The sequence below is a fragment of the Octopus bimaculoides genome, chromosome 4 (genome assembly GCF_046866305.1).
Source record: "Octopus bimaculoides isolate indiv1 chromosome 4, ASM4686630v1, whole genome shotgun sequence".
Taxonomy (NCBI): Eukaryota; Metazoa; Mollusca; class Cephalopoda; order Octopoda; family Octopodidae; genus Octopus; species Octopus bimaculoides.
The window spans coordinates 38,308,652-38,329,444 of NC_142931.1; the positions used below are offsets into that span (position 1 = coordinate 38,308,652).

General features: G+C 33.6%; 1 protein-coding gene across 1 annotated transcript in view; it reads left to right on the plus strand.

The window, feature by feature from the left end:
- LOC106878598 (E3 SUMO-protein ligase PIAS2) overlaps positions 1–20,793 on the plus strand; it is a 116,861-nt gene that overhangs the window by 18,669 nt on the left and 77,399 nt on the right. The window contains exon 2 of the mRNA XM_014927858.3: positions 17,427–17,587. Within this exon, the coding sequence (XP_014783344.1) occupies positions 17,427–17,587 (161 nt within the window). The remainder of the gene's footprint in view (positions 1–17,426; positions 17,588–20,793) is intronic.

Genomic DNA, 20,793 nt, shown 5'->3' on the forward strand with positions numbered 1-20,793 from the left:
ATGAGTATATAATGGTAGAAACAGGGTGATAGAGAGCAAGGGCAAATAATGTATAGTGATGGTGGTGGACAGTGATATGGTTGAGTGATGAGAGAGTGTATTGATTACAGACAGGCCCAATGCAATTCCTTACACGTAGGCCTTTTGATAAGATTAGTGGTGGTAAGGGTTACTGGATACAGATAGGTCCAATACCTATTAAGAAAATACGAGAGAGAGGGTGAGTGTCAGAAAGATGGATGGGTTTGACAGAACCAAAGCCATCCCTAATCACACAGGCAGTATGATACAATGAATAGGAGAGATCAGCTTTTCTGGGCTTCAGCATAGTAAATAGCGAGAGAGAGAGAGAGAAAGAGAGCTGTGTGATAGGGAGACAAGAATGTATCTAGAGAGATAAGGCAGTAGATATAGACTTAGCTGGGACTATTGGACTAGAGAAACAAATATACATGCCTCCAAGCTTCCACCATTACTGCTCGTTTTTAATACTTTTAATGTTCATTTCACCATGCCTGCATATTTGGGTAGGTTTTCTCAAATACTGCCACCAATCATATCTTTGTTATCTCCTTTGTGGGGCACAGGATCCAGAGATCATTCTTCAGCCCTTATCTTCCTTGGTTTCTCTCAACTTCAGTACCCAGCACTTCATTGTACAATTTTGATCTTTCATACAAATCACATGCTCAAACCAGCACAGTCTTCTCTTTTGTAAACTACATCTGATTCCCTTTTATCTAATTATTCTCTCAGTTTATTTGTACTCTGTTGTTCATGCACATTATACATGCATACTGGATACACAGTATGGAATTCCTACCTACTCCTTTACTGCATATTGATGTTAGTAGGGTCCTGTCTTTCCTATATACTAATGCTTAAGTCTTCATTAAGTTTACTTCGAGCTTCTTGATTCTTGATTTTGTTTCCTGTATTTAATTCATCTATGAAAACTAGGTCATCAGCATACAGAAACTCTTATAGACAACTAGTCTTCAACTTCTTTGTTATTGCATGGAGGACTATGATAAATAGAAGTAGATTGAGAACTGATCCCTGGTGGAACTCTACATGCAACTTAATTTCTTTGCTTTACTCATTGCTGCCTCATATTGAGGGCAGCATCCCAGTATGTGGTTTGCATGGCCCTTGTAAGCCATTTGTTGATCACTAGTTTCCATAGTGACTGCCAAATCAAAGGGCATGGAACCTGTCAAAACTTTCTCTAGGTCTATGAATGTTAGATACAGTGGCTTACTCTGAGCTCAGTAGTTTTGCAGTTGTCTTTCTAGGAAGATGGCCCCAATAGTTCTTTCTGGCACAAACCTCGACTTCATATCTTCTAGGTTACTTTTTTTCCTAGCCAGTTGGGCTGTAACTCTTTATCTGTTCCAACATTTGTTATTTAATGCCTCTGTAAATTCCTGTCTCTAGTGCATTGTCGTTGCCCTTGCAGCAGTTAATGATGACATTGCTACACCAGTCATTGAATATGATACCTTTCTGCTTGACTATGCAAGTGACCAACCCACACCTTACTCTGCCAGATATTTTAATCATTGTAGCATCTATCCCTAATGGACCAAGGTTATTTTCCACCTTTATGTCCTTCATTTCTCTATCTTCTATACTGTTGTGAACTTGAATGTTAGGCCTCTTTGTTGGGTCTGAGTAGACTTTTTCTTTCCCATGCTTCATCCATTCTTAAGAGCCTCTTATAGAAGCACTTCTGTACCTCTTTCTTTTTGGTGTCAGTAAGATTAAGTGTGCCATTATCGTTCCAAAGTGATAACATCTGGGTTGAATCTATTATTCCCATGTTGCAATCATTAATCACCAATAAAATAATTATATATATTTAGATTTAGTAAAAATCAAAGTTATAGATCATCGACTTTACATGTCTTATATATTATTGACAAAAGACAGAGAAAGCAAATATTGATTGTGTTTTCCTGGGCACATGGTTGTAGGCAACAGAATCTATTTGATTTTAGTATAATCTAGTACTTATTTTATTGACTCAACAAGGGATGAAATGTAGGCAGACAGGAAAACAAATTTGAAATAAGAGAAGATATTGTTGATTTTACACAAGAGGGAAACATAACAGCAGTAACCTGTTTATTTTATTTACCTGTACAGAATGATTGATGTAATGACTTCCTAATTAGTGGTGATAATAAACAAAATTAAATGAGCTGCGAAACATTTCTTTCTGATTTTCACAGAAATTAAATTTTTCAATACCAACTCATTCAAAATTGAGCTAAAAAGTTAAAAGTTAAAATTCCATAATTACGTGATTGGTATCAGCAGATCTCTTTGGATAAGTTTCAAATTAAATTCATGCAAGAATATTTTATGTTCTATTCTTAATAACAGTTAAATATATAAAAGAAAAGGTTGATTGTTTGACTAAACCTATCCAAATTCTTGACTGTTGACAGTATATTTTTATTGGAAATATTGTCATGAAAGAGTTAAAAAAACCATACCTGTCTAGACGAGTCCTTCAATTTACCTGCAGTCAGCATGTTAACTTAGAGATTTTGTATGTTGATGTTGCATTTTATCTCACCATAGTTAACTAATTAAATATCATTCTATATACTAAGTTGATTCAGTACCCTTTCCTTGATGGGTGGCCTTGTGCCAATATATAAAATCATTATTATTTATCAGTAATTCATTCAGTTATACTAGATGTTCTGTTGTATCCAAAGTGTCATTGCAGTGTTTTGAGTTCATTGTGGTTCAACTTTTTCTTTCATTCACAGAAATAAAATTGGTATCACTACATTATATATTAACAATAATTACTTCATTTTTTTGTACCAGAAACATTGGCCTTGCCCAATCATTGCCTCTCACTACTAAAATAAACTTAGAACTGTATTTTTACGCACCAAAAAAAATGCTGCCAAGTTGTAATTTCTCAGATCTTATTTCATGATTACATTTACTTGTTAGATACTTCACCAAGATTTGGTATGTCACACATTAACATTTATGGAGTTTCATCAACATTTGAATCTGTAAAAACATGCCCTCATTTGGCATTTAGGTTATTGAGGAAGTTAGTTCTTAGTCACATTATAGATCAGGGGTTCTCAACTATTTTTTTATCTATGGACCCCTTTGATTGCTATTTTATTCTGGTGGTCCCCCATAGCTATTCAATGTTTAAAACTTGTTTTATATAAACTTCTTTCAAAATTCCTATTTTGCTTTATTCACATTAACTTGTGTAGCTTCAACTATGTAAAATGTTAGAGAAAGAAACCTAGCTGTTTCTTACAATACATACCAATACATCTAAAATGGAATTTTTTCAGGGACCCTTAAAATAATATTGTGGATCCCCAATTTACTATCTTGTTGTGTGGATTCCCATAAATCTTATATGGACCCTCAGGAGTCATGTGGACCGTGGTTTAGAACCACTGTTCTAGATCATACACTACCAGAAAATTGAAAATTGAATGCAAAGAAAGAATAAAATTTTTACATAATTTAAGTTTAGAACCATTGTCATGAGCATAACTCAATGCCTGCATTAATAGTTGCTACTTTACATGAAATTCAAGGCTAAATAAAGTTCTGTCATTTCTTTAAGTATAAAGACCATTATTTTTTGTGTGTATGTGTGTGTTTTATGATATAGTGAGTAGTTTCAAAATATTTTACCCATATTTCTCTGTTGTTTGTTATTTAGTGTTATTGCATCATATTATTTTGCTCTAATTAGTGGTGGAAATAAAAATTAATATAAGTGGGGAAAACAAGCTTGTTACTTTGTCTAAAAAATCCCCCCCCCCCCCAATCCCATATCAGCATCTCAAAATTTATATGTCAAACAAAAACACTATAAAGTTTCCATATTACTCTTGTCCAGACAAGTGGCTTTAATAGAATCCAAAATATGTTGGGCTTGAGCTGTTTTCTTGCTGCAATTACAGCCATGAAGATTTATAAAGAAAGTACTCGTGGTCTACATTTATTACACTGGACAACAAAGATTTTGCTACTGGAGTAAAAGCATGTGTTTTAGATTGATGGGGATGCTGATTCTGAATCCACATTCAGAATTGTTCTAGCACGTCAGGATTTTGAGTTGTGCGCATGCGCAAGATTATAACTATACTTTCGGCTAGATATAGGCTGTGTTATAAAATTTGATAAAATGAAAGCGGTCTTAATTCAAAATTAAAGAATGAACAACAATAAAACAAACGATAAGAAAGTTCATTATTTAGTTTAGCAATAGATGGTGCTAATGTATTATGTGTAAGCACTAAACACATCAGTTTGTTCTTGATAATTCTCAGTGTTGTTTGCACTGTAGTCATGTGTGGTATGTGTATCTCTTGCTCTGCGTGATTACTGTTTCAACTGTATTCGTTGTGTTAAATCATGAATAATAGAGGCTGTGTGAACCACCCAGACAACTTTTATTATGTCTGGAAAATTTGCTCCATGTGACCAGCTGAAGAACATTACCATCAAATTAAAAACTGCTTATAAATATTATTTTGGGTGTAAAATTGGGGACCAAGACAAGAGATGGGCACCTCCTATATGCTGTACTGTGTTACTCAGAGCTTCCACAGTGGCTGAATGGAAAACAGAAGGGAATGCCTTTTGCTGTGCCAATGGTATGGCATGAGCCAACCAATCATGTCTCTGATTGTTACTTTTGCATGACTAATATTACTGGTTTCTCAAAGGAAACCAAAGCAAAAACTGTGTATACAGATTGTAAGTCGGCTCTAAAATTGGTCCCACATGATTTTGAGAACCCTGTCCCAGTTCCCCTCTCACAGGATTCATTTGAAGACCTTGACACGTCACACAATGAACTCCCTGATTCTCCTATTGACGAAAAGTATGTAGTTGATTCTAAGAAAAATGACCCATGCTTGTTTAATCAAGAAGATTTGAACGATTTAGTAAGAGACCTATGGTTGTCAAAGGAGAAAACAGAAGTTTTAGGATCCAGATTACAATAGAATCTCCTACAGCAAGGTATGAAAATTTCCATTTTCTGTTCTCACCATGAAGGCTTTATCTGACTTTTTTGAGCAAGAAAATAATGCTTGTCTCTGTACTGACGTTAATGCACTCATGCAAAAACTAGGACATGTGCATGTGGCTAACGAATGGAGATTGTCTGTGGACTCAAGTAAGGTTAGCTGCAAAGCTGTGTTGTTACATTGTGGTAATGAAAAACCTTCCATTCCTGTGGATCATGTTGTTGGTATGGAAGAAACTTATGAATCGATGGAATTCTTTCTGAAAGGAGTTAATTATTCAGTTCATAAGTGGAATATTTGTGGTGATTTAAAGGTGATTTTCCTTCCTCCTAGGACTGCAGCTGGGATATACCAAAAATATGTGCTTCTTGTGTGTTTGGAACAGCTGCAACGACAGCAATCATTACACTGTAAAAGACTGGCCTAAAGGAGATGAGCACATAGTTGGTCGGTACAATGTGCAGCATATGCCACTGGTATACCCTACAAAAGATCTTCCTTTCACCTCTTCACATCAAACTCAGCCTCATGAAAAGCTTTGTAAAAACAATGACACACAATGGATGTGGCTTCCAGTACCTAAAAGTAAAATTAGATGCAAAGAAAAGTGACACAAAACTGAAAGCAGGCATTTTCATTGGAACCAAGATCAGAGAATCAATGTTTGATAGCAAATTCAGAGGTAAACTGAATCCAGTTGAACTGACGGCATGGGGTTCATTCGTGTTAGTTGTACAGAACTTTCTTGGAAATCATAGAGCTGAAAACTGCTGATTTAATAAATAACATGCTAACAGTGTATGAAAGAATGGGATGCCAAATGTCCCTTAAAATGCACTTCTTGCATTCCCATTTCAATTTTTTTCCAACAAATTATGGTCCCATTAGTGATGAGCATGGTGAAAGGTTCCACCAGGACATAGCTGAGGTGGAAACAAGGTATCAAGGCTGGTTCAATCCAGGCATGATGGGTGACTACTGCTGGTTCCTACAACAGGAGACCAGCACGATGCATAATTGCAAGAGCAAGTGTCTCAACCATATTATAATACTATTATAATAATTATTTACCATGAACTTAACTTTTCATGATACTAGTATAGTATTAATATATAATTATGCACATATATAACACTACTGTAACTACAAAAGATAAATCAAGTTAGTCATATTTTTGTGGCTTCAGAGTTTTCTGAGATTTCTAGCTCCTTTGTTATGTTGTCAATAGACAGGATGTCTTTGAATCCAAATTTAATGTACATGTCTTAAGATTTGACAAATTGTTTTGGCAACTCTATTACAATTAGGCCATCAAATACAAGCACTTGCTTTCTTCAGTGTTTGTTGTACATCCATATATATAATGTGAATTGTGGGGAAAAAATGAAAACAAAACTTTTAAGCTAGTTATCTTTGTTTTTGCATTAGATCCAAAAATGTTAGCCTTTTTGAGATATGACTTAATTCAGGTTTAGTTATTTTTGCAGCAGCACATTTTAAAATCTTCATGTGAACAATCTTGTATTGTTTGTGGGATATTGAAGATCTTTCAGTTTGATTGCATTAATACCACATAATGCAAAGAATTTGGCTTGGCCAATCCAAATTTAGTGTCTTCTTTCAGCAGTTTTGAGTTAAAAACTATTAACTATGCATTTGTCTCTTCTGTATTATCAAGATTTAAGTGTTTATTAGATACTATTATAATGTTGTTAGCTAATTATTAGAGTTACACATCTTTGATGCCAATTGTTGTGTTATCAATAACTAACCCTTTTGTTACCATCAAGGCCGTAGCCACCTGTAATGTTTTTTGTTAGTATTACCAAACCACCCGAAACCAGCAGAAATTACCTATTCATATTTTAATGAGAACTTCAGTGCAAATCTCAGTAGATTCATGAAAACACGTGGTTTTACTGTGTAAACAATTGAGTTTCTGCAATTATTGTACATGATATCTGAGCACTGAATTTTTGGAGATTTTTTTTTCCACTTCAATCTTCTGAAATGTTTCACCAAGGAAGGAAAATGGATACCATTTTCATGTTGTCAAGCAGTGAGTTTGAAATCCAAGTATTTTCAAAAGACATTAAAAAAATCTAAGAAAATATATGACAAACATAAAAAACCACATGTGATTATTAATTGGGCATTTTATTTTTCCACAAGTGAAACGATTCTGACAACAGTTCTGATAGATATTTTCAAGTTTCTCATATACTTGGAAGAAAGTTAGAAATCCAAGCAACTTTAGGAATAGTGTGTGTGTGAGAGAGAGAGAGAGAGAGAGGGAGAAAGAGAGAATTTGATTTATAAGTATTTAAATATTTTTTTCTGAATTTATCTCATTTTTTTTTTTATTTACTTATAATTTACCTGTAAAATGTATGACAATGACAAAGTTTGATTAATTTGGATTGTAAATTGTGATTATATGTGTTTCTGTGAATGTATGTATATGTGTGAGTTTATTTCATTTAGTTGATGACATAATATTCATTTCCTAGTTTTCCTCAAAGACAGGTTCCAGTATTCCATTCTGTTTTACCTTTATGATACACCTGTCTTATGTGAATCTAATAAATACACTAGTAATTTCCACAATTCCTCTCAGTTAAAATTTTGATTAGTCATTGAATATTAGCTGATAAATCATTTTCTATGTTGCTGTTTAAACAAAATTTATATTTTGTTGAATTTAGCTGTAATCAGACTCACTTTGAGACAAAAATTATGAAACAGATTTGATTAAGAACCTTTTGTTAAATTGTGTTCCAAAAATCACATTAATATTTTGATAAATAAAAAAAAAAGATTTGTTTTATGAAACCAGTCTAAATTCATGATTATTTTAGAATTTAATTGAAACACATAAGGGTGTATTTTGGTTAGATATATAGTAATGAATAGGTTAAATAGGTCCACATTGCAACTACTTCAAGCCTACAACAGTTAGTTACAGTCAACTTTCAGGTATCTATCATGATGCCACATTAATCAAGACCCAAAAAACTAACAGGAAAAAAGAGAGATGGAAAATTGCAAGTGCATTTCATTCATGTTCCTTGTTTACTTTGCATGTGTATGTATATATATATTAATAATAGTGTTAATGTTTAGAACAATATACATATTGCAGTATGTTATAATATTAATCTGGATGTCTTTCCAAAATCTATTTGGTGGGATGGAGAACAATTATTGACTTGTATTCTGTCTGGATAGCAAGGCAGGCAAATGGTTAAGAGGATAAAATCAATCCCAGGTGAGATATATGTTGTCCAATATAGATTATCAGCATCATAGCTCACACTAGCAGTAGTAATGTAATATAGGAAACAGACTGTTGGAGAAATGTATAAAGTCACTCTATAAATGGTTTTCAGCTTTTAGTGTTATCTATAAGTAGGTTTTAGTTAAATTGTATTAGCCATGCAGCTGATTCTTCAATATTATGAAAATTTATACCTATAAAAAATAAAACAATAATCTAGTTGTTTAGCCCCAGGTCAACCCTGATCAAGTAATGATGGACAGAACACAAATGAACTGAGAAGAAATTTTATTGAAAGAGGTACCTGTTGTAGTGTGCTAGAGATAAGATTGTCTTCATACAGACAGTGTGATGTGTATGGCTAGCTGTTGGGCAAAGAAGTGCTAAGCAATTCAAGTTGAAGAAAGCTGAGAAGAAAGAGAACCAAAGAAGACATTGGAAGAAGTGGTGAAAACTGACCCCAAGAGGCTGAAGCCCAGGAAACCACTTAGGAAATGACAAAATACTGCAAGTGGTGAGATATTGTACTGAAGAAGACTCATCTAATCCATGCAAGCTTGAAAAAATGGGTTAAAACAGTAGTGTAGTGGTGGAGGCAGCACTGATTAACTCTATGATTTGTAGCATATTAGGAAGAAAAAACTTTTATATATACAAGGTTGCCAGAAAGAATAGGCAGTGGTGCAGAAAACCTTGAAGAAAGGTGAGAGCAAGTATATTCAGATAGTGTATATAGAATTGAGTAGCAAGTTCATTTATCAAAGAGACAGAAAATAAAATCACTTGCACTAAGGTCTTTGAAAACGTTTCAATAATGCTACTGATATTCTAGAATTAAGTCTGCTTTAGTCAGTGCTGAAAAGGAAAAAAATAAAAACATCATAGTATGTGTGTGTATCTTTAAATTCCACTTTTACCACTTACAGTTATAGACCTTGCCTATTCTAATTGATAAGATAATTATTCTAAGTGACATAAAACAGTGATTCAAAGCAATTTGTATCAAAATAAACAACAATTCAAGTAATATGAAATAGTAGTTTATATGTTTGTACAAAAGGTTGTGAGTGCAGATCTAAATTACTTAGCAATTCATAACTGGTTTTAAAATGTCAACATTTGAAAAAGCTTAGTTTCATTTGGGTGCATGAATGAATACAAATTCATTTTGAAAGTCTTGCATGGTTCAAAAAAGATAATTTCGTTTTGGTAAAAAAAAATGCACTTTTTTTTTTTTTTTAACCTGAGTTAGCAGAAATAGTTAATGCTTTGTGAGACTACCTGATTGAGTAGTTCTATTCAAAGTAGAGATTTTCTTGATGCGGTGCAGGTTGAAGGACATGTGTGAGTGATGCAGCTTGGAACAAGCTGTGGTCAAATTATCATATGAAGGTCCTGTGTGTGAGCTGTATAGTGAGAGAAATTTGTCATTGCCTTTAGCATTCATATTACTTTGTCTTCTTTTGAATTATGTATTATCTTGTAGTATCAAGATTTCTATGATGAAATTGTTTATTTTTAGATTGACATTGTAGGGTAAGTGAGTGACCAGATCTGGCCAATTTGAACATAAAACGGGTAGAATATTTGGGCTGGATATGGCTAGTTTAAATAAATAGTAAAAGGCTAATGTCTAATGTGACTTTTTTTTTAGTGGTTGGCGTTAGGAAGGGCATCCAGCTGTAGAAACTCTGCCAAATTAGATTGGAGCCTGGTGTTGCCATCCGGTTTCACCAGTCCTCAGTCAAATCGTCCAACCCATGCTAGCATGGAAAGCGGACGTTAAACGATGATGATGATGATGATGACCTATTTATTTGGTAGTCTGTAGAGTAAAGCAAAATTTCAAGAGTCTGTGCTGGCAAAGCTGTAATGGTTGGTAAACTAGACTGCATGATTAATGATCTGAATAACTGATCTGTGTACCTGTTTGATTGCTGTAATGGTCGAATGAAAATTGAGAGATGTTGGTATCTTATCACGGGACTCTGTAAAGGTGAAAGTTGTCAGTGAAAAGCCATCAAAGAGCATGCTATTGAGGTATGGTTTCAAAAAGCTAAAGTGTATGATTGTGGTAGTAGATTGTTTGGGTTCATTTCTAGTATAACTCTGACTTTCAATAGCATGGAATGTTTAATCCAGAACACAAATAGTTCAAATTCATGTTTTAAGATCACCATGAGTGGCTAACAAATCTGTATTCAAAGGAAGATAGCAGTTTTAACAGTGTACTTTTTTTTTTTTTTTTTTTTTTTACAAGAAGGCAGGCAGTGAATTTAATTGTCACCATGATAGCAAACTGGTTAATTTGTTGCTGCTGCTGATTCTGCAGTCACTGAATAGCTATGATGATTAATTCTCAATTATATAAGCTTCAAATCGAATTTGTGGCTGCTAGATCATATCATTACCCTGCCATAAAAATACTTTTCCTTTTTCTTAAACAATTCACTATACCCTAAAAAGTGATGAGTTGTGTGTCATTACTAATTATAAGGACCGCTTCAGTTTATCTTAATAGATAAATAATTAAGCTAATTAAGTGGGAACATTTAAATAATGCTATGTACATAGTAAACTGTTTGACATACATTAATACATCACATTTTCTAGTGTTTTGTTGAATATAAATGACTACATTCTGCATTGTTAGTTATAAGTTTCTAAGGGGGCTAGCATGGATTCACTGCATTTCTGCCAGTAAGAATAACAAGGGATTCTCAACTGGTGCAAGGAAAATCATTCCTAAAAAGGCCATTTTCTCATTTTCTCACTAATGTTTATATTCTATATTGATGCAAACCAGTGGAAGATATATAAATATATGCATGTATGTGTGTACACAGACACACACGAGAGGCACAGACATGGCTGTGTGGTTAAGAAGTTTACTTCTCAACTTTATGGCTTCAGATTCAGTTCCACTGTGTAGCATGCCTGACCAACGGGAAATATTACCTATGAAATAAATACGGGTTGATGACAGGCAGAACATCCATCTGTAGAAATGTCTCAATAAACTCTGTCCAAAGCATGCAAACATGGTAATGCAGAAGTTGAAATGATGATTTGTGTTACCTATCATTTAACAGGTAATTTTGGAAGTACGCTTTCACCATTATAGGTAATATCAGGAAAATATAATTGCCTGATGTTTTATCACTTCTCCCTATTTTCCCATTCCATGACACAGGGGAACAGTTTTGAACATAATTTCTACTGAGTTTGCCTTTTCACTTGATTTAAACTAAAATTGATATGCTGATTTCAAAACTACAGTCAGTTTTCTTCCATCACGTCAAACTTTTTTCTACAGCTTACTCTCTGAATAAGCACAATAGTATTGTTTGTCTGTAAGCAATAGGGCTGGTCAGCTGCTTTTATTATTTTATTGATAACACTGAAACTTGTTCAAAAAAATTTTGACTTCCCTTGCTTTTTACAATTAGCTCTACCTAATTTGATGATGCTGGATTCAGAAATGCCTTTAGAAATTTTCTATCATGTCAAGTTTTTCTGTTAAACTGGAATTAATTTTTTTTTACCAAAAAATGTTGATTTTGCCATTAAATTCAATAGTATAACAGAAACTAACACAAACTAAATAGTACTTTTAGTGTTTAACAACCATATTACACAAAATGTTTAATTACACATTTTAGGATAGATATTTCTGTCAAATACCCAAGGAGTGAACTTTCTCTTTACTGCTTTGTATGAATAACTTGCATCAGGACAGTCTCTGGATCTTTTTTAAAACGGGGGCCACATTTTTCATTAACGAAACACTTTGAAACTTGGAACACTGGTAGAATGTGTCATATAAAACATCTTTTTCTCTTAGTCTTCTTAAAAAAAAAAGAAATCCATAAATTATTCCATGTTAAAGTTGTCGTATTTCTGTAATTTCAACCAATCACTGACGTCCATTCAGCCGATATACATTAAGTGCCGACTACATAAACAAACGATTCTGAAACAATTAACCCTAACCCTAACCCTAACTCTAACTCTAACCCTAACCCTAACCCTAGGGTTAGGGTTAGGGTTAAAGCAAATTTAAAATGAAAAAAGCAAATAAAACGAAGAATCGTTTGTTTATGTAGTCGGCACTTAATGTATATCGGCTGAATGGACGTCAGTGATTGGTTGAAATTATCGAAATAAGACAATTTTTTACATGAAATAAATTCGAATACAAAAATATTTTTCTGTTCTATAACACAAAATAGATAAGTATACGAAGTTTGAAAGTCTTTCGGTACCAAAAACACTACGTAAAACATTAATGAAAAATGTGGCCCCCGTTTTAAAAAAGATCCCAGTCTCTTTACAGAGACCACCTGTAGCCAGTCATCATGTTTGTGCTCCACCTACTTTGATGACTGCACAAGAAGTGCACTTTCGTGCTCATGTAGCTCAATGCTCAAAAAACTGGTTAACAGGGTCTGCACATGTTCATAATTTGATGACTTCCTGTTTCCCAGGAAATTACGCACAACTGCGATAAAAGCATTCCATGCTTCTTTTTCTAGGTCAGACATGATCTCCAAAACCTGTTCATCCTGTAATAACCTAATCTGTAACCTGTCAAACACACCAGCCTTAATTTTCTCATAAGACAAAGTTGGAAACTTTCTGCTTAAGTTTTTGAAACTGTCACTGTCTCTGTGTTTCAACACATGTATTACACACGATATGAGGTAGCCAGACTTTATTTTGATCACCCAGTTTTATGCTAAAGTAAGCTTCCTTCCTTGTTTTACTGCCTAGGTAAAGTGTAACATCCACAAATATAGCAGAAAACATCAGGGCTGTTTTCGCATTTTCTTCTCTCACAACTGACCATATTTTTGAAATACAAAACATATTCGAGTCAGTTGTCACCTGGGAAAAGCATTTTCAGAATTGTTAGCAGTTATAAAGTAAGCAAATGCAGATTTGTGATGGCAAAATTTCATAAAGAGCATATGTACCATGAAGTTCTTTCTACAGCTTTTTGACCATACTTGACAAAAAGTGACCTTAACCCATGTGACCTTACAATTAAAACATTATGGGGACATTCAAAATACCAATTTTCATAAGAAATAGTTAAAGACTCAACAAAACATGTTTCACCTGGTTTGCAATGATAGTCACACTAAATCAAGCACAGCATGGTTATATCTGCAGACAACTTCCACAAATATGAGACAGGTATGATGTCAAGGATGACAGAAATGTGTTGTTTATTAGCATCTAATTATATAAAAGACATTTCTGTCATCATTGTGACATTTAAAACTGGTTAGATTGAAAATAGTGAAAGTTACTCAAGTTGGATGCATTTTATTTACTGAAAATACTTAAATCATGACTTTGTTTTCACTTTTGTAATTGCATTTTCTTTAAATGACATTGAAAAACTATGTTTTCCAAATTATTTCAAGATCCATACATAGGTCTGCATTTGATGAAGCCACATCTCTCCTTAGAAATGGTGACAATACCTGAAATGTTGAGAAATGAACATTTGAGTTTGTGAAAAATCTTGATGTGATAGAGCAAAATGGATTTCAGTTTTGGAATCAGCACTCCAAAATAATTAGGAAATATGTCTCTAACACTAGACAAAAAAAAAAAAAAAGAATTCTGTTCCCCAGTGCAATGTGTTTGTTGGAAGTAGTATAGTTCCTATTAAAATGTATTAATGTTCTCATATGTATGTATTTAAGCATTGATTGCTTTAAGTAAATTTCCTAGAGTTTTTTTTCAAGTTCTTAGTAAGATTTTCATTAATCTCTTAGAGACTGAGGACTTGCTTCTTTATTTTACACAGCCTTCACTCTCCTATCAGTCACTCCCCCACTACCATCTTTATGTTATTTTATCAACATAAACACAATCAGTTTCATGGAAAACTTATTTCAGTGAAATTTTATATAAAGATATGTATTTTTCAGAAAGTTATCATTGCCTGCTACCAAGCCTCATATGTGCACTCATCCTACAGCTATTATGTTAACTCTCTCTCCTCTCTCTCTCTCTCTCTCTCTCTCTCTCTCTCTCTTCTCTCTCTCTCTCTCTCTCTCTCTCTCTCTCCTCTCTCTCTCTCTCTCTCCTCTCTCTCTCCTCTCCCTCTCTCTCTCTCTCTCTCTCTCTCACTCTCTCTCTCTCTCTCTCATTTATATCAGCTTTTATTATATAGAGATCCGTAAACATATATAAAACTCCGTAGAGTTACTGCTTCTTTACTTCTTCCTACCAACTACTTGTCAAGTTTGCTCTCCTACTGGAACTGCAGTTATGTGTCTGTGTGTTGCTTTTAGCATCTTTACTATCCATCTACCACTGCTTGTCAGTTTTAATGCTCCCTTTCCGACTTGGACTTTTTATGTTAACTCTCTTTGTATCCCTCTTTTGCTTTCTCTCTCTCTCTCTGATTCACACGTATCTGGAGAAATCAACCAAAAACCAACATTTATATCAGTTATTATTATATGGCTGTGTGTGTGTGTCTATCATTATCATCATCATTTTAATGTCCACTATTCTATACTTGCATGAGTTGGATGGAGTTTATTGAGGTAGATTTTCTATGGTCAGGTGTTTTTATCACCAACCCTCACCTGTTTCTAAGCAAGGTAATATTTCTCCTTGGCCAAACATATTCTCTAAGAATATTGAAAATGAATGATACTACTTGTGTGACAGTAACACTTATTTTACAGATATTATATGATATTAAAAGAAGGAGACAGACATTCATATACTCACAGTCACACACATATATGCACATATATGAGGGACTTCTTTCAATTTCCATCTATTTTCACAAAAGATAGATATTAGATATATCTAAATATGTGTAAAATATCTTCTATAATAACTATTTCAATACACTTGTTCTTACTGACCCTTATATTATGGCCGCTACTGTACTTACATAGGTGTTAACCAAATGGTTAAGAAGTTAGCTTTGCAACCATGAAGTCTTTAACTCAGTTCCATTGTTTTTTAGATAGACTCATATCTTGTGAATGAAACTGGGTTGACAAAATCTGTATAGAAGCCCATTTGGATTATATCTATATCTCAGATGTACAGCTTTGTCATAAACTGTCAAGCTAATTTGACCTGTGTATTATTTTAAGGGTACACATGTCTGTGGGATGCAGTCAGTTCACTAGTAGCTGATCCAGTTTATCAAATAACTGAATATTCATTGTAGAAACCAAAAGATCCCTCCACGTATACACACACATACACGCATGTGATTGATTTCTGCACAATTTCTGCATACCAAATTCCACTCTCAAAGTATTCAGTCCACCTCAAGTTTTCAAAGACACTTGCACAGTGGGATCAAATCCAGAATCTCTTTATTACAAAACAAACTCTGTAACTACACAACTATGCTACATATTAAACGCTTATCAGAACAAAATTTTACGGATTGTAAGGAACTCTAGAGCTAAAACAATTTCAGTTTTTGTAGCATTAAACTAATGAGAGATAAAAGTCTTTATCCTGATGAGACAATGGTGTGTTGCAGGTCACTTTGCTTGGAAAACTATTTATTTCCTCACAGCTAGTGTTTCCCAATACAAAATCAACCTGAAGCTGTAGAAACTCATATTTAAGTATCGATCTGAACTTATTTTTATTTTGTATTCATATGAACTGAAGTATTGGTAATTCTTTTGCAATCCTTTATTTTTTCAATGTTACACCAATTAGTTAAGCAATAACTATTTGTATTTGTTGTTTGTGTTATCCATTTTTCTTTTTAGCTGTATAGTGTTTGGTTGATTAAACTGTATGATTTAAAGGCCATTAGTTCAAACTATTCCCCCCCACCTATTTCTGGAACATATTATCATACTTGGCTCAGTAAACATTATTGAAAATACATAGCATGTCTAATTTATTTGGTATCCCTAAAAAACTTAATTCAGAGAACAAAAGAAAGAGTCAATAATCATATACTTGCTCTTTTCACCACTCCCTCCATTCAATTGTTGATTGATTGTATGTATGCATCTGATATTTAAGATGAATGTTTCACCTTCATAAACTCATTACTCTACCATTCAGTAATGATATTAAATTTATATTCAAACAAACTACTTAATTTATTTACAAACCAGTGGGAACCATTTCTCATTTATACATGTGAAATTATTTGACAGATGGCACAAATATATATATGCATATATATATATATGTGTGTGTGTGTGTGTGTCTTGTACTATAGCCTTGGGCTGACTAAAGCCTTGTGAGTGGGTTTGGTAGGTAGAAACTGAAAGAAGCCCGTCGTGTATATATATATATATATATATTGACCGTTGACTGAACACTATTCAATTTTTTTTCTCCGTGTTTTTCTCCTTGTCTCCGTATTCTTTCTGTTGAAGAGCGTAGCTCGAAACGTCAAGGACTTTCCGTATTCCCGAGCGTCATACTAATATATCCTTTTGTTATTTACACCACCTGTCCTCGTCTGTTGTTATTATTTGTATATTCTCCCATATATATATATATATGTACGTGTGTCTTTGTGTCCGTGTTTGTACCCCCACCATCGCTTGACAACCAATGTTGGTGTGTTTATGTCCCCAAAACTTATCAGTTCACCAAAAGAGACCGATAGAATAAGTTCTGGGGTCGATTTCTTCAACTAAAAGTGGTGCTCCAGCATGGCCACAGTCAAATAACTGAGACATGTAAAAGAGTATAATATATATATATATTTTTTCAAAATTCTAATTTCTGGAAAAGTAGTTCATTTACCATTTTGATACCAAATTTTTATTGAAATACATTGTATTTGTTTCAATTAATTTTAGAAATAATGAAGAACTGAGTAAAATAACTTTGTTGTTACTGTACTGGTTTCTGTGAATCAAATTTTTGATGGAAAGTTTTAATTTAAAACACTTTAAAAGTGAAAGTTTGTATCATAGGACTATGGGTGATCTCAGGCAGGTTAGTATCATGAGAGTTAATGGGCTAAATGCTTTGATATGAAGCCTTCGTTTGGTACCTGACATTTTTATTTAAACTATTCTACTAATTCTCATGAAATTCATTTTACTTACATGTATTTTCATTTCTATTTCCTTTAGCACATGATTATGAGCTTCCGTGTGTCAGAACTTCAAGTCTTACTTGGTTTTGCTGGTAAAAGTAAAAGTGGTCGCAAACAAGAACTTCTACAAAGAGCTTTAGGTTTGGTATCCCGAGTCTGTTCAATACCTGTTCAAATAAAAATTCGTGAACTATACAGGTATGTTGTTACATTTGTATCTGTTAAACACTACTATGTGCTTGCTTCACTTATATTTGTAGTCAGTTTATTATTATACTTCATTCTAAAATTCACTCCTATATTCTTTTGATTATAGAATTTCATTCATCTTCAAAATGATTTAATCGTTATGTTTCTGTATGCATATTTTCACCTGCATGTCATAACTTGATGGTAATGTGATTGTTTTAAATATAGGCTGAATTATTAGTGACTAATTCACTTTTTAATTCAGAATTGTTAAAGGTGAAATTATAAATTGCTTGATTTTTCAATTTGCTAAGTAAGCTCTGGTTTATAAAAGAGCTGCTTATGTCTGCATAAACAAGGCACCCAGACAGCCAGTCAGTATCTAAGTCAGTGGTCTTATCACTTTTTCTGTACTGGGTTCTTGAACAAGCAACTTCACTTTTGTATGTATCACAGAATATTATAATTCACTGCTAACAACAGTGAAAAAGTGATGAGTGTTTTGCCAGTGAATAGTATTACAATTCCTCTCATGGATATGGTCAGAAGAGATGTTGAGTCCTATTGGTCTCCTCCATATATCCAACTGTACCATGGCATTAGGTACAGTCCCTGACTATCAAATTTGGGGCTGGGGTGGGCTCATTTTTCCCTCTTGGTTTTTGATATATAAAGTAATAAAAAATATTGGAATTTCCTTAAATGATATTTATTTCTCGTTTTTCTTGTTTTAGATTAATTGTTAAAAAAAAAAAAAATTGTCTCTTTTTTTTCTTTCTGACAAAACTTTGTCTATTTACAGTTAAATATTCTGCACCATCTCAGTAAAAGACATTTAAATATTTTCATTTTCCATTGTATATATATTTAGTTGCATTTCATTTAAATTATATATGAAAGATATTTCAGCAACTCTGAAATTAAATATAGCTGAAGAAATTATTAAAAATATAGAACACCAATGTTTTTGTAGAATGTAGTGTCTAGAGATGCTTTATAATTGGTTAGAAATAATAATCAATAAATACAAAGTTCCATGTTAATTAAAATAAATATAGAAAATTTTTACAACCATTATAGTCATATTGATTACTAGCTTCAAAATGGATAGCTTTCCTAGTTGATTAAATTATCAATTGTATATTCTAATCTTGTGAAAGTAATAAGCAACAGTATACTTACATTGTCTGATATTTTATTTTGGGTCAAGAAGTTATGTCTAGTAGTTAATCTAAAAATGGAAAATTATTTTACACAGTGATTTATGCTAACTTAAAGTCAAGATATTTTTATATCTTAAAATTTAAAAGCCTCTTTCTCGACATAATTATTTTTTCATTGGTTTTAATTTTATATTGGTGCTGCAGGTACCAGTTTTCAGTTCATCATATAGGTTTGAGTGAAAATATATTTATTAATGTATAATGTAGTAATATATGTTTATACAGTATTGAACTTTGAAATCGAAAGTTCAGCTTCTGTTGGCTTCCAAGATATTTCTTTTTTATACCTTGAAGTATTTTATTTTATTTTCTTAAATGTTATATATTCACTTTTCTATGCTAATACAGTTTGGCAGCATTTTCAAAACCATAGTTTGTCCTTTATTTAAGAGCATAATTCTATGTTTGTCATAGGTTGTGTGGCTATGATCTAAGAATTATCTTAATCATGCATGGTCAGTATGTAACATGCATCCCTCTAAAATCTGAAGTGTGTGTGTTAATTCATATTTAGAAGAATCTCTTGAATTTACAAAAGACCTTATGTAGTTCTCATTTTCCCTAAAAGTGAAGTTCATGCACACACAAGCGAAAAAAGCAATGTACATACACGCACATACACACACATTCTTATTTGGCAAATTCAAAATCTGTTTATTAAATTTGGAATGTACTTTTACAATACTGTGAACATAAATTAGCTCGCTGCATGAAAATTAATGTGTTTATTTCTCTTGAAAAGGAGGGAAAAATAGAAACTGCTTTTGGAAAAAATGTCTCTTTTCAATTAACAAATTATTCATGTTAATATAAGACTTCTTATAGCAACTACTCTATAATGCTTTGCTTGTGAACATTCTTGCTAAAGTGAACTAACTTCATATCTACCAGGTATAATAGGCATGTCTCAGGAGTAATTGTGTGAAATTCTCAAATTATTTTAAAATACTTCAATTACTTTGATCCCTTATTTATAGGCAGAATATTGAAGATGGTTCATAAATTTGGGGAGCTGGCCTGCATACATATTTTAAGATATTTAATTTGATGTTCCATTATTCTGCAAGTCATGAATAACAGGGTATGAACTTTTCATACCCTGTTATTAAAAATAATTCATAAAAATAATTCCATTGAAAAGTAAACCAGAATTATCCATAAAATATTGTTCCTTTAACCAAGGAGATACACTAGTTAAAATTCTGAGTTAAATATATTATACAAGCATGACTGTGTTGTTAACAAGCTCATTTTGCAATTGTGTCTTTGGGCTCTGTCCCACTGTGCTGCACCTTGGGCAAGTGTGTTCTATAACCCTAGGCTGATCAGTGCCTTGAAGGTGAAAGGGTGAATTTGATAGACAGAAACTGTGTGGAAGACAATCGTGTGTGTGTGTGTGTGTATACACCACTCTTGGGGTAGTTTGCATTAGGAAGGGCATTCAGCTGTAGTTGTTGGCACTTCGTCGCTTACGACGTCGAGGGTTCCAGTTGATCCGATCAACGGAACAGCCTGCTCGTGAAATTAACGTGCATGTGGCTGAGCACTCCACAGACACGCGTACCCTTAACGTAGTTCTCGGGGATATTCAGCGTGACACAGTGTGACAAGGCTGACTCTTTGAATTACAGGCACAACAGAAACAGGAAGTAAGAGTGAGAGAAAGTTGTGGTGAAAGAGTACAGCAGGGTTCGCCACCATCCCCTGCTGGAACCTCGTGGAACTTTACGTGTTTTCGCTCGATAAACACTCACAACACCCGATCTGGGAATCGAAACCACGATCCTATGATCGCGAGTCCGCTGCCCTAACCACTGGGCCATTGTGCCTCCACATCCAGCTGTAGAAACCATGCCAAATCAGATTGGAACTTGGTGCAACTGTCCAGCTTACTAGTTCCAGCCAAACGGTTTAACCTATGTCAGCATGGAAAGTAGATGCTAAATGATGACGACACGCACATACTCATGTGTGTATATCTTTGTTTGTCAC